Consider the following 15,750-nt stretch of genomic DNA (forward strand, 5'->3'; position numbering starts at 1 on the left):
ATGTGAAAAACTATGAAGGAATTGTTCAATTTTAACCAAATTTTCACCACAGTGTCTTAAAGCATTCAAAGCATTGCACCCCAAATTTCAGGCTGTTAACCCTTAACATGTGGAAACCGGAGCCTTTTACAGTTTTAACCCCCTTACAGTCCCAGCCCCAGCCTTTGCTGCGACTTCACCAAACCCAGGGGAGTATACGATACCAAATGAAGCCTTCTAGGAACCTTTTCAACTAATTCCAGACCCACACACATGCAGCTGCATGTATTGCTCTCAAAAGTAACTGCGCAGTAATGGCGCGAAAATGAGGCTCTGCCTACTACAGAGAAGGCCCTTCCTGACTGAGAAGGTGTCTAAACCAGTGCCTGACGTAAAAAACGTTCCCCAAAGTTATAAAGTGTGAATTTCAACATCAAACTGTATAAAATACCTAAAAAAAGCAATCGATCTAGCCCATAAAAGTGTCTACCAGTTTTATAGCCCATATTAAGCCCTTTATTCTGTTTGAGACTAAGAAAATGGCTTACCGATCCCCATGAGGGGAAAAATGACAGCCTTCCAGCATTACACAGTCTTGTTAGAAATATGGCTAGTCATACCTTAAGCAGAAAAGTCTGCCAACTGCTCCCCCCAACTGAAGTTATCTCATCTCAACAGTCCTGTGTGGGAACAGCAATCGATTTTAGTTACTGCTGCTAAAATCATACTCCTCTCACAAACAGAACTCTTCATCTTTTTCTGTTTCAGAGCAAATAGTACATACCAGCACTATTTTAAAATAACAAACCCTTGATAGTAGAATAAAAACTACAACTAAACACCACATACTCTTCACCATCTCCGTGGAGATGCTGCTTGTTCAGAGCGGCAAAGAGAATGACTGGGGGGGCGGAGCCTGGGAGGGACTATATGGACAGCTTTTGCTGTGCTCTTTGTCATTTCCTGTTGGGGAGGAGAATATTCCCACAAGTTATGGATGACACCGTGGACCGGACACACCAATGTTTGAGAAATGAGTTTTTTGGAACTTGTAATATGAACGCAACCCGACTAGTGCTAAAAGCTTTACTCTAGCGGAGTTTTCATGATCATTGGGGGGGGGATACTGTGCCACTTGCAATCTAGCCCTTCGTGTTTAATGTCCCTTTAATTTGAATATACATAATTGTTTAAGATGCTTACAAAAATGTGCCTAGTAGCCTGTAGAACTCAAAATAGTTAAATATACAGTCTTTTAAAAACATTGGATGTCATGTACAAATAAAATGCATTTTAAAAAATAGAAACTTTGGAGAATCTCTTCTCTTCTTGAGGTCTGAAGTTATACTGGTTTAGTATGATGGATTTTACAGAATGTTTAAAAGGACAATCTTTTTACATAAGCAGGATATCTCTATCAGTAATGGCTTCACAATTAGGGTTCCCAGCTGTCCTCCACAAAAATACTGGACAAATTGTCAGTGACTGGACATGTTAATATGTAGAGTAACACAATGCCCCCCCCCAAAAGCTCTACCTAAGTCACACTCTTGATCCCACTATACATATTTTTCACAACCGAGCAGTGCTTTTACCCCTTGACTGCCAGTCACATACAAATAAATATGTTTACCTCTTTAGCTGCCAGTAACACACATAAAGAAACGTGATTTGACCCCCTTAATTGCCCCTCACTTCTTTCTGCTACATATTTGGAATGTGTTGTGGCATATAAGACCTTTAACATTTAGATAACACTTAGAGACTTTAAAAAAGAAAAAAAACAAGACATTTAAGTGTCCAGTGTTTTTATGAAGATTTTACAGGACTGTCTGGTTTAATACTGGACACCTGGCAACCCTATTTACAATCCATCTCTGTTAAAGTTCAGGAACTCAAGCAGAGTTAAAGTACACATAGCCATGCCCACTTAGATTCTGAATGCACTACTGTAGCATAAAATAAACGTTTTAACCTTTCAATATCTAGGAGAGATATCACATATGGATGTACCATGGAAAATGTACATTTAATTGGAAATAGGCTGTAGCATTCCCACACAACTATTTTGCTCTTACACTTATCCTATTTTTATTACAGTACATGCCATATCTGGTACTTGATATTTTTGACAAATATCCAGGAGTACCAGGCCTCTTCCTTGCCTCTGCATACAGTGGAACACTAAGGTGAGATACTTACTTATATGTGTGTATGTATATGTGCGTACATGTGTGTTTGTAGGTGTATATGTGTGAGCAGTTTGTGTGTGTATAGGTGTATGTAAGTTTGTGTGTGTGTAGGTGTATGTATAGTTGTGTAGGTGTATGTATAGTTGTGTGTGTGTGTAAGCAGTTTGTGTGTGTAGATGTATGTATAGGTGTGTGTATGTATGTATATGTGTGCATGCATGTATAGGTGTGTGTGTGTATGTATATATATATATATATATATATATATATATATAAAATGTGTGTGTGTATATATAAAAATGTGACACGTAATTATGCTATTCAAAATTAATTAATAATCCCATATATAAAGAGATGAAGGTAATACAAATATGATTTCCCATTGTTCTCTCCTCCAAGTATTGTTGATTGTTTTGAGAAGAAATTTAAAGTAAATAAGCAAGTATATGTCCACAATGTGATAAAGTACCTACAAGCACAATCCATTTGATTATGTTGTGGCTTCAAACTATTTCAAATACACAAATAAACCTTAAAAAACCAATATCATAGTATACTGTCCCTTTAACCTTGAGATGCTGCTTAAATGTATGTGTTTGTTAAGGCTTCCAGGGAGTTACGTTGCTTTTTTAGTCAGTGCAAGGGTTGCTGCGCCTGCAATTTGTGGCAAGATGAGAATGGAGTAGATTTTCTGAATTCTGCCCGCGTAAGTCCTTACTCTGTATATTGGATACCAAATTGCGCGTCTGTTCTATGTTAGTCTTTGGGTAAAAAAAATACGTCCGAAGGGTGAAATATACACGCGTAACTTGTATGCTACGCCGTATATGTAATACCAAAATCGCGTAAAATCTGGCGTCGCCGGCTTTTGCGGGCGATGCTGCATATGTAATGGAGGCCCTGGTTTTAAAAATAGATGGTAAAAAAAACGTTACCCAGAGAATCTTTCAACCAGATCATTTTTTATTTTTTTTTATATGTTTAATGGATAGCACAGGTCCATGTTACAAATGGTGCTTGAGTGCAATGCTAACATCATTAGCAATTAAGGAGACCAGAAGTAAACCATTATCACATGATGGTTAGCATTTTAAAACACATGAAAATGATAAAGAAATACAGAATTGAATGTATGATTATAATTAATACATTTAAAACAAAGGTTTATTAATGAAAAAAAGATGCAGGCCTAGGAAGGAGGCAAAGGTGTATGTATGTAAATACATTAATACAATATATATATATATTAGTGATGTCGCAAATAGTTCGCCGGCGAATAGTTCCTTGCGAACATAGCATGTTCGCGTTCGCCGGGGACGGCGAACATATGCGATGTTCGGTCTGCCCCCTATTCCTCATCATTGAGTAAACTTTGACCCTGTACCTCACAGTCAGAAGACACATTCCAGCCAATCAGCAGCAGACCCTCCCTCCCAGACCCTCCCACCTCCTGGACAGCATCCATTTTAGATTCATTCGGAAGCTGCAATCTTAGTGAGAGGAGGGACAGTGTAGCTGCTGCTAATTTAATAGGGAAATCGATAGCTAGGCTAGTGTATTCAGTGTCCACTACAGTCCTGAAGGACTCATCTGATCTCTGCTGTAAGGACAGCACCCCAAAAAGCCCTTTTAAGGGCTAGAACATCAGTCTGCTTTTTTTTCCTGTGTAATCTAATTGCAGTTGCCTGCCTGCCAGCATGTGTGTCAGCCTCACAGCGTATACTGTGCCCACTTGCCCAGTGCCACCACTCATATCTGGTGTAACAGTAGTGTACATTTAAAAAAACAAAACACTTTAATGTGTGCCAGTACCCAAGATGGCCGCCAATAAGACAGATGGGGAGGGTTAGAGAGCTGTTTGGGGGGGGGGGGGATCAGGGAGGGTACTACACCACAGCATATGTAAACATGCAAAAAAAATTAAAAACCTTTTATTTTAGTACTGGCAGACTTTCTGCCAGTACTTAAGATGGCGGGGACAATTGTGGGGTGGGGGAGGGAAGGGAGCCGTTTGGGAGGGATCAGGGGGTCTGATGTGTCAGGTGGGAGGCTGATCTCTACACTAAAGCTAAAATTAACCCTGCAAGCTCCCTACAAACTACCTAATTAACCCCTTCACTGCTAGCCATAATACACGTGTGATGTGCAGCAGCATTTAGCGGCCTTCTAATTACCAGAAAGCAACGCCAAAGTCATATATGTCTGCTATTTCTGAACAAAGGGGATCCCAGAGAAGCATTTACAACCATTTGTGCCATAATTGCACAAGCTGTTTGTAAATAATTTCAGTGAGAAACCTAAAATTGCGAAAAAATTTAAGTTTGTTTTAAATTTGATTGCATTTGGCGGTGAAATGGTGGCATGAAATATACCAAAATGGGCCTAGATCAATACTTTTGGTTGTCTACTACACTACACTTAATCTAAAATTAACTCTACATGCTCCCTACATGCTCCCTAATTAACCCCTTCACTGCTGGGCATAAAACACGTGTGGTGCGCAGTGGCATTTAGCAGCCTTCTAATTACCAAAAAGCAATGCCAAAGCCATATAAGTCTGCTATTTCTGAACAAAGGGGATCCCAGAGAAGCATTTACAACCATTTATGCCATAATTGCATAAGTTGTTTGTAAATAATTTCTGTGAGAAACCTAAAGTTTGTGAAAAAGTGAACAATTTTTTTTTATTTGATCGCATTTGGCGGTGAAATGGTGGCATTAAATATACCAAAATGGGCCTAGATCAATACTTTGGGTTGTCTACTACACTACACTTAAGCTAAAATTAACTCTACAAGCTGCCTACATGCTCCCTAATTAACCCCTTCACTGCTGGGCATAAAACACGTGTGGTGCACAGTGGCATTTAGCAGCCTTCTAATTACCAAAAAGCAACGCCAAAGCCATATAAGTCTGCTATAATGGCATGTCTGGCACACAGTGCTGGGGCAAGGGTCCATCTGACCACTGATACCTGGTCTGCAAAGCATGGTCAGGGCAGGTATATCACCTACACTGCGCACTGTGAAGCGGGCGTAACCCTTACACTACCTGATCGATACAACATCATACCTGATGTTTTAAAGCACGTTATTCCAAACAATTTAGGAATGTTAGGTGATTTATGCCCTTTATGGATTAAAACCAGACTCTGCATCAACTATGTAATTTTCCATGGGAGTTTTGCCATGGATCCCCCTCCGGCATGCCACAGTCCAGGTGTTAGTCCCCTTGAAACAACTTTTCCATCACTGTTGTGGCCAGAAAGAGTCCCTGTGGGTTTAATATTCACCTGCCTATTGAAGTCTATGGCAGTTCAGCCGGTTCGCCGGTTCACGAACATTTGCGGAAGTTTGCGTTCACTGTTCACGAACCCAAATTTTTATGTTCGCGATATCACTAAAATATATATATATATATATATATATATATATATATAATATAGCAAAGTTCAGAGGAAGGGACAGGTTTGGTCCCGAAACGTCACTATCATAATAAATGTTGCCTTTATTATCTGAAGTACAGAGAGTGCTTTGAATCAATTACCTACTATATATATATATATATATATATATATGGAAAACAGTAGGTCAGCACTAGTATACAGCAAAACAGTTCATGGTTTATATCAGTAGTGCACATACGCCTGAGGGTCCTGCAACTCCTCACAAATATATCCAAATAGAACAAGAAGTGGTGTCAGCACTGTTTCTTCAAAAAAAAATAGTCTTTTTTATGGTTACATTAAAGGACAGCAACGTTTCGGGTCACTCTGACCCTTAGTCATGCTATGGATTGCTATGCTGCACATCCTTAAAGGGATAGAAAACCCCAAAATTTACTTTCATGATTTGGATAGATTAAACAATTTTAAATAACTTTCCAATTGACTTCTATTATCAAATTAGCTTCATTCTCTTGTTATGCTTTACTGAAAGAACAGCAGTGCACTACTCTGGCAGCTAGTTGAACACATCTGGTTAGTCAATCACAAGAGACAAATGTGTGTAAGCACCAATTGGCAGCCAGCTCCCACTAGTGTAGGATATGTGCGTATACTTTTTCAACAAGGGATACCAAGAGAACGAAGCACATTTGAAAATAGAAGTGAATTTAAAAGTGTCTTAAAATTACCTGCTCTATTAGAATCATGCAAGTTTAATTTTGACTTTGTTATCCCTTTAAATAGTTCCTGTGCTTTGATTTTTTTTTAACTGTTAACCATTTCAACACTGAATTTTTCAGTTTACAATGTTAAACACTGCCATCTGCAGGACAAAAGTATGTATTGCTCTAAATATCAAAAACATTATTTTCTCAACAGGTGAGGTGCTTATAAAGGTAAAGCATAACAAGATTATGCAATCTATACAAATAGTTAAAAAATACATGTGTAAAAACAAAAAATATTTACATAGAAAAATACAAAATTTATAAAAACAAATGGAGATCATAATCCTTGTTAAGACCTATAGGATGTAAAGTTTTAAGTTGTTGAATCCACCACACCTCTCTCTTTTTTAACTCTAACTCCCTATTACCACCTCTTCTGAGTTTTGGAATGTGGTCAATTATTTGAAATGTAAGTTGACTGACTTTGTGTCCCATTTCAATAAAATGTGATGAGACAGGAAGGGCCCTGTCTTCGTATTTGATGGAGGACTTGTGGGCACTGATTCTGTCCCTAATGGGGCATATGGTCTCCCCCACATAGCCCCGCCCACATGGGCATTTTAGTAAATAGACCACAAAGTCAGTGCCACAGGTGTAATAGCCATAAATGTCATGTTTCTTTCTGTCTTGTAATTGTGCCACAAATTTGGCACAATGTAGGCAGGGGTAAGAACCCTTCTTGGGAGTAGTTAGATAGTTAATTCTACCAGTATTCTGTCCACCAACATCAGCTTTAACCAACCTGTCTCTAAAAATGTTTACCCTTTTGTAGGAATGCATTGGGAATTTTTAAATTCCGGTATGTGTGGATTATACTTATTCAAAATGTAGCAGTGTTTCTTGATGATTCTGGAAATATTCTCACTGTATGTGTTGTACTCAATAAACAATAAGTTTATAAAGAGCAGCGCCAGGTATTATTCCCCAAAGCTCCCTCACAAGTAATTTTCCCTATAATTACCGTTAAATAATACACAATAACAAAAAATCAATAGTAGTTTGGGAGCGCTAAAAGCTAAATGAGAAAATTCTGGAAACTGATATATATTTTATCAAAAATATATTTATTAAAATAATATAAAACATGTATATAACATTTAGAATAGATTGTGGGACGTCTCCCTTTGTAGTTTAAGAACAAGTAAAATTTATTATAAGCATCAAAAAAAAAAAAAAAAAACACTTTTGTATATTTCTCTAAAAGATTCCACCTAGGTTTTTCTTTTTCACCTTGAATCAATTATCTTTTAATTTCCACCTTAATTCTGATGCTAAGTAGTCGTAAGAAATTTCTCAGATATTATATCGTTTCCTACTTTTGTATTGTTACTTTGTATCAGATGGAAACAATTTACATTTCATAGTCCAATAGATTGTTATTTCAGTTGTTATCTTTTTGTAGCAATGTCTTTTGGTGTATAGTGTATAAACAGAGTTGTCTGTACTTAGTAAAAATTTGATATTTTTTGATGGGGCTTACCGGTTCTTCTGACACGTCTGTGTCTGATGGTATCTCGGTCTCTCTTACCGTTTTTTTCTTTTGTGTCTCTCCTCCCTGTATACTGTAGGTATCTCCGATATCGAGAATAGAAACCTAGACCACGCTCCTGCGTGTATGGGTTTCCTTCTCTGCCGGTTTGTAGCGAGTTTGGCCTCTATATTCAGGATCTCGTTTTTTCCCCCGGCTGCTTCTTGATACAGGTGTGCACGTCTCAGCGTGTAGAGGTAATCTTGGACTTGTAGTACAAACGGCCGTTTGTTTTTTGAACTTTCTTTTCCTCTACTTCCTTCGATAGGGGATAGGTAAAGTTGTTAGTCCAATTTTTTGAAGGCAGGTAATAGCAGGTAACGTCTACGCGTTTCGCCAGCAGGCTTTGTCAAGACGGATAATGTTTGTTCTGAGCCCGGCAGTTTAAATAGCCCTCTTTTCTTTTTGATTGGTTGGTTGTTCCTTTAATTTGATAGGTGTGATTTTTAAGGTGGATTTAAATAAGGTGGAATCTTTCTGGATCCGTATCTCTTACATCTGATAGTTCTCATGCATCTTTGGATAGGTGTGATTTTTAAGGTGGATTTCTTTAGTATGAATAAGGTGGAATCTTTCCAGGTCTTTATCGTTTATTTCTGATAGTTCTTATGTTTCACTAGATGTCTAATAGTGATAGTTTTTATGTTATAATATATATATATGATATATTTACACTTGGTTGTAATGACATTCTTTATGATGGATTCTTATCACGTTTAACTTTTTATTTGATTAAGAATTATAAAAATAATTTTAAAAATAATTTTTGCAATAAAATTCAACTGACAGAAAAATATAGAGATTTTGGAACTTATAATTTCTAATTTCTTAGTCTTAATTAAGACTAAGAAATTATAAGTTCCAAAATCTCTATATTTTTCTGTCAGTTGAATTTTATTGCAAAAATTATTTTTAAAATTATTTTTATAATTCTTAATCAAATAAAAAGTTAAACGTGATAAGAATCCATCATAAAGAATGTCATTACAACCAAGTGTAAATATATCATATATATATATATTATAACATAAAAACTATCACTATTAGACATCTAGTGAAACATAAGAACTATCAGAAATAAACGATAAAGACCTGGAAAGATTCCACCTTATTCATACTAAAGAAATCCACCTTAAAAATCACACCTATCCAAAGATGCATGAGAACTATCAGATGTAAGAGATACGGATCCAGAAAGATTCCACCTTATTTAAATCCACCTTAAAAATCACACCTATCAAATTAAAGGAACAACCAACCAATCAAAAAGAAAAGAGGGCTATTTAAACTGCCGGGCTCAGAACAAACATTATCCGTCTTGACAAAGCCTGCTGGCGAAACGCGTAGACGTTACCTGCTATTACCTGCCTTCAAAAAATTGGACTAACAACTTTACCTATCCCCTATCGAAGGAAGTAGAGGAAAAGAAAGTTCAAAAAACAAACGGCCGTTTGTACTACAAGTCCAAGATTACCTCTACACGCTGAGACGTGCACACCTGTATCAAGAAGCAGCCGGGGGAAAAAACGAGATCCTGAATATAGAGGCCAAACTCGCTACAAACCGGCAGAGAAGGAAACCCATACACGCAGGAGCGTGGTCTAGGTTTCTATTCTCGATATCGGAGATACCTACAGTATACAGGGAGGAGAGACACAAAAGAAAAAACCGGTAAGAGAGACCGAGATACCATCAGACACAGACGTGTCAGAAGAACCGGTAAGCCCCATCAAAAAATATCAAATTTTTACTAAGTACAGACAACTCTGTTTATACACTATACACCAAAAGACATTGCTACAAAAAGATAACAACTGAAATAACAATCTATTGGACTATGAAATGTAAATTGTTTCCATCTGATACAAAGTAACAATACAAAAGTAGGAAACGATATAATATCTGAGAAATTTCTTACGACTACTTAGCATCAGAATTAAGGTGGAAATTAAAAGATAATTGATTCAAGGTGAAAAAGAAAAACCTAGGTGGAATCTTTTAGAGAAATATACAAAAGTGTTTTTTTTTTTTTTTTGATGCAATAAATTTTACTTGTTCTTAAACTACAAAGGGAGACGTCCCACAATCTATTCTAAATGTTATATACATGTTTTATATTATTTTAATAAATATATTTTTGATAAAATATATATCAGTTTCCAGAATTTTCTCATTTAGCTTTTAGCGCTCCCAAACTACTATTGATTTTTTGTTATTGTGTACTCAATAAACAAATCATTTTTTCCTCTGTCTTTCTTTTTTCTCATTCCTACATTTGTTAATACATTACTTTTACGCTTTGAGATAATGGAAGGGGGGTATCATCTATCCAAGAATTTGTCAGCCTTCATGGGAACAGGGGGTTTTGAACACCCCCACCTCCATATCTTTACCAGGATGTAACTCCGGCCCCCAGTAACGGATGCTGCTTTTGGACTGTAGCATCTGGGGACCGAGAGCTTTTCAATGACACCCTGGAAGTGGCGCCGCTCCTCCGGAATCACTCCAAAATTGTGACCTAAGTACTGTGGATACTCTATGGGACTGTGGCTCCTATGGAGGCGCCAGACTGTCTGGAGGGGCAGGAATGGCCAGAGATCTTAAAGTCAGATAAGACCCTTTCTGAGCAGAGTGTGTTTCCCAATAAAGTCAGTTCACCTGAATACTGGTCTTGTCTGGTTATTTGGGTGGGCTCTGGCTATAACCACTTTCCAGCTATACAGCTACAGGCTCCAGGGATGAAGCAGGACCCTTTGGTGGAGCTACCCAATTGGGGTAGCCGGTATCCATCACATTTTTATCCCTTTTCCATTATCTCAGAGTGTAACAGTAATGTATTAACAAATGTAGGAATGAGAAAAAAGAGACAATAAACAAATCATTTTTGTCTATGAGTACAACACATACAGTGAGAATATTTCCAAAATCATCATCAAGGTACACTGGTACCTTTTGAATAAGTATAATCCACACATACCCCCATGCATTCCTACAAAAGGGTAAAAAACATTAGAGACAGGTTGGTTAAAGCTGATGGTGGACAGAATACTGGTAGAATTAACTATCTAACTACTCCCAAGAAGGGTTCTTACCTAATGTAACACAATGATTAAGGGCAAATTTGTGGCACAATTACAAGACAGAAAGAAACATGAAAATTAAGGGTTATTACACCTGTGACGCTGACTTTGTGGTCTATTTACTAAAATGCCCATGTGGGCAGGGCTATGTGGGGGAGACCATACGCCCCAGTAGAGACAGATTAAGTGCCCACAAGTCCTCCATCAGATGCGAAGACAGGACCCTTCCTGTCTCATCATATTTTAATGAAATAGGACACAAAGTCAGTCAACTTACTTTTCAAATAACTGACCACATTCCAAAACTCAGAAGAGGTGGTAATAAGGAGTTAGAGTTAAAAAAGAGAGAGTTGTGGTGGATTCAACAACTTAAAACATTACATCCTATAGGTCTTAACAAGGCTTATGATCTCCATTTGTTTCTATAAATTTTGTATTTTTCTATGTAAATATTTTTTGTTTATACACATGTATATTTTAACTATTTGTATAGATTGCATAACCTTGCTATGCTTTGCTTTTTATAAGCACCTCACCTGTTGAGAAAATGTTTTTGCTGTTTAGAGCATTGTATGCTTTTGTCCTGCAGATGGCAGTGTTTGAAAATGTAAACGGAAAAATTCAGTGTTGAAATGGTTAACAATTAAAAAAAATCAAAGCACAGGTGCTATTTAAGGCTGTGCTGGACCCAAATCGTTGCTGTCTTTCTTTGATGACACCATAATAAAGATCTTTTTTTGAAGAAACAGTGCTGACGTCACTTCTTATTCTATTATATATATATATATATATATATATATATATATATATATACACACAAGATAAAGTCCCCTTTTAGGTGTGCAGCCAAGGTGAGGTGAATTAAGTCTTTAGAAAAGGCACATAAAGCACTATAACGGAGTAATATAAAATTGCATAACTTTATTGAAGTCGATTTAAAAAACACAGCAGTTAAGTGCAATGCAGTGACCAGGAGACGTAGGTACTAGCGGAGGGCGACGTAATTTGACGCGTTTCACGCCTTACTGGCGCTTTGTCAAAGATAGGTGTAAAGGAGAGCGGTATCTACTTATACTCTGATTATTAAGATTAGGATCCGCCTCTATACAACATATTGTTCACCTTTAGTAACGTATCACAGTGTTGATTATACATAAACACAAGGAAATTATGAAGATGGAGGTGCACTTGGCCCTGCCCCTGACCATAACCCTTTAAAAAGCCCCGCCCCTCAGATGGCTGTCTCTCTACACATACACACGGAGAGAGAGAAAGAGAGAAAGAGAGAAAGAGAGAAAGAGAGAGAAAGAGAGAGAGAGAAAGAAAGTACATACAGTAGAATGGACACGTTAGCACATTATGCAGACATGTTACATACAGTATATGGTACATACAGTAGGATGGACATGTTAGCACACCATGCAGACATGGTACATATATGGTACATGCAGTAGAATGGACACGTTAGCACATTATGCAGACATGTTACATACAGTAGGATGGACACATTAGCACATCATGCAGACATGGTACATATATGGTACATACAGTAGGATGGACATGTTAGCACATCATGCAGACATGGTACATATATGGTACATACAGTAGGATGGACACATTAGCACATCATGCAGACATGGTACATATATGGTACATACAGTAGGATGGACATGTTAGCACATCATGCAGACATGGTACATACAGTAGGATGGACACATTAGCACATAAGATAAAGTGAATTCCAAAGCGCCAAAAAGGCTAGGTCTGAACAATGGGAGCTAGAACACGATCTGATAAAATAGATAATTACACTTTATTTACAGAAATACATGGATCCATGTTTAAACAACTTAAAAAACAATAAAAGCAATTAACATACAAGTAGTATAATAATAAAAACAGAGCAGGTAGTATAATATTAAAAACAAAACACTGTCCTCTATCAAATGACTAGTGTAATAAACCGAAGTCTGCTGGTGTCCCAGCTGAACACCTGTATTATTTTCTTAAATGGGATCGTAGTCTCTTCTAGCTAATATTGGAAACTTTGTCAATGTTTGTCCAAATCGGTAGGCGGCTGTGTGTTTAATAGGTGATGATCCTAATTGACAAAACAATTTTGACAAATGTTTTATCAACAATCCTACAACTGAGATGTATCATGTAAATATCAGGGGTATCAGTGTGAAATTAGTTTTGTACGAATTTGGTGTGGAAATGTGAAACCTTGTGTCTCTATGGGAATAAGATAAAAATGATAATAATAATGTGCGACAAATGAACAAAAGGAGGTACAGATGAGAAACGTGTGCAGTCAAAATACTGTCTAAATAAATCAATCTTTGCAAAAAAACACAAATTATACAAATAAAGGGTGATAAACCTAAAAGTGGCTTGTCCAAAAATAAAAAGTGTCACTAATCTAAAATAGTCCAATCCAATGATAGTGCTGCAAAATATTCCAAACACAATGTGATGATTCAAATGATGTGCTGCTACAGTAAAATCGATAAAGAAATATCAAAAAAGTATCAAAAATATCTCAAAAATTCTGTGTCAAGTGAAAACTGCTAATGACAAAACACTATTGAAAAAAACAGTGGCCACTGTGTTTAAAAAGCAAACAGTCAAATCCAACATATAGATATTCCTAAGGTGTAATAGACTCTTTGTGGAAAACGTTCCTGCAACCGCAGCAGGAGCTGAGTGGTTTTTGGGGTTGTCTTGGTCTTCTCAGACGCTAGGCAATCCCAAGTGGTACCTAAAATAATAAAACATACAATAGTGCAGAGGGTTTTTCCAAATTTTTAGCAAATGAAAATAAACTCACCAGTCGACGCGTTTCGGTCTGTACTAGACCTTTATCAAGACTGGAATATGTAATTTAAAGTGGTCTTTTATACCGGTATGGCAAATGTAGACCGGAAGTAATTCCGTAATACTTCCGGTTTCGTGTAATGAAATAAACATCTTTATCTTAAATAATGCTTGAGGGTAAAGATAATTTTTTCAAATTGTATATCCTATTAACCCATCTTAAATCTATATTATTGTATTATATCTATATTTATTGTCAAAGAATCAGACCGGCTTCGGAATCATAGGGGGTTAACTACTTCCGGTATCCTTAGCGAACTGCTTCCGATCTACATCATAACTTGATCAAAGATTCTTAACATATATCTAATTATTCATAAGCCAATATGTTCACAAATTGTATGTTCAGACCCGGCCTTTCAAATTCAGATTACTTTAGGTCATTAGTATAAACATCGTATGGATCTTATGGAATTGGGACTTCAGTATTTGTTTTGGTATAATCATATGGAGGATTATGTAATATTAGATATTACCTTAACGTGGCATATTATTGATCATTATAGCCAGTATATCCGTATTTTACAATGATCACAACTTTTTACATTATTAGACATATAGTTTGCTATCATATTATTGGTTCAAAGAAGAAGGTGTGTGAAAAGGCGGTTACCCTATTGGTCAAAAGATTTTTTCTCAAGAATGTTATTATTGGTGTAAAAAAGGTGTGAGAAGAGGCTGTTACCTTATTGGTGGAACTTTGTTTTCATTTAAGAAGTGGTGTATGAAGCTTAAATAGTTTCATTTAAAAACAATGAGCGTTTGTTATAGTTTGCGTTATTATTCAATGTGTTTTAGTTCACACAAGAACTTATATTATCAGTTTCTTTTATAGAAGTTGTTTTCATTTAAGAAGTGGTATCTGAAGCTTAGATAGTTTCATTTAAAGACAATGGGAATTTGTTATAGCTTGCGTTATTATTCAATATGTTTTAGTTCACACAAGAACTTATAATCAGTTTCTTTTATAGTAGTCGGAAAATGCTGACATGGACTCATCCTATCAGTTTCGTTTGAAGGGGTCGGCAGAGTGCTGACACGGCCTTTTCTGTCTATTTGTTTCAATCATAAAAGAGTAGAGAGAGTACATCGATATATCTGAAAGCTGGCTGCATTGATATAATAAATAGTTGGAACTTGTTGTCGCTTTTTAAGCTATTAGCAAGTCAGAAAAATGGACCTTTCAATTCTGTATATAATATCAGGTGCCTAAATCCTTATGTAAATATATCATGTCCTAGATAGATTATCATGGAGATAGTGTTTAACAGAATATGTTTTATTGAAGAGAGGCTACAATCTTCTACCAGAGTGTCAGTATTGAAGATCTAACACTAGAAGATGATCAGGAGCTTAAGTCTCCTGACATTCCTAGAGCGCCAGTGCTTAATTGACTGAATTGTGAACTTAAAATATGTGTATACGAATATGACAGTAGATTACAGTATATTTAAAACGAACTTTTTTAAGGGTAGTGTCTATCTAAATAAGTTCAATTCCGAATAGTACTAGTCTTAAACTTAATTCCAAAATATTTTTTTTTTGGTCAATAGAGAATTTGATAAACTAATTCTAAGGAAGCTTTGAGCTGCCTATTATTAACTACCTGGTAATAGGGCAAAAAATCTTTAAGATAGTATGTGCATACTGCCTACAGGGGTTAGTACCTGGTGACAGAGGGATTGATACTTCCAACAGAGGGGTATCTACAAATTAATTTAAAGTTCTAATTCCACTGGTGTATTTAAGGTATTCTATTTAAGACAATAGTTCCAACAGAGGGGTATCTACAAGTTCAGTTAGAGTTATACTTCCAATGTTGTTTTGTGGTTTTCTATTTTGGACAATAGTCTGGGGACCTTTAGCGGCCTAACAAGGCTATATGTTTGAACTGGATCCTAGGTGTTCATACATATTTGAA

The 15,750-nt window shown here is 36.5% G+C and overlaps 1 protein-coding gene across 1 annotated transcript in view; it reads left to right on the plus strand.

Annotated features, from left to right (window-relative positions):
* The window catches only part of LOC128647250 (sodium/iodide cotransporter-like), a 122,059-nt gene that overhangs the window by 34,327 nt on the left and 71,982 nt on the right, over window positions 1–15,750 (plus strand). Inside the window, exon 9 of the mRNA XM_053700043.1 lies at window positions 2,080–2,168. Within this exon, the coding sequence (XP_053556018.1) occupies window positions 2,080–2,168 (89 nt within the window). The remainder of the gene's footprint in view (window positions 1–2,079; window positions 2,169–15,750) is intronic.

This window comes from Bombina bombina, chromosome 2 (assembly GCF_027579735.1).
Source record: "Bombina bombina isolate aBomBom1 chromosome 2, aBomBom1.pri, whole genome shotgun sequence".
Lineage (NCBI taxonomy): Eukaryota > Metazoa > Chordata > Amphibia > Anura > Bombinatoridae > Bombina > Bombina bombina.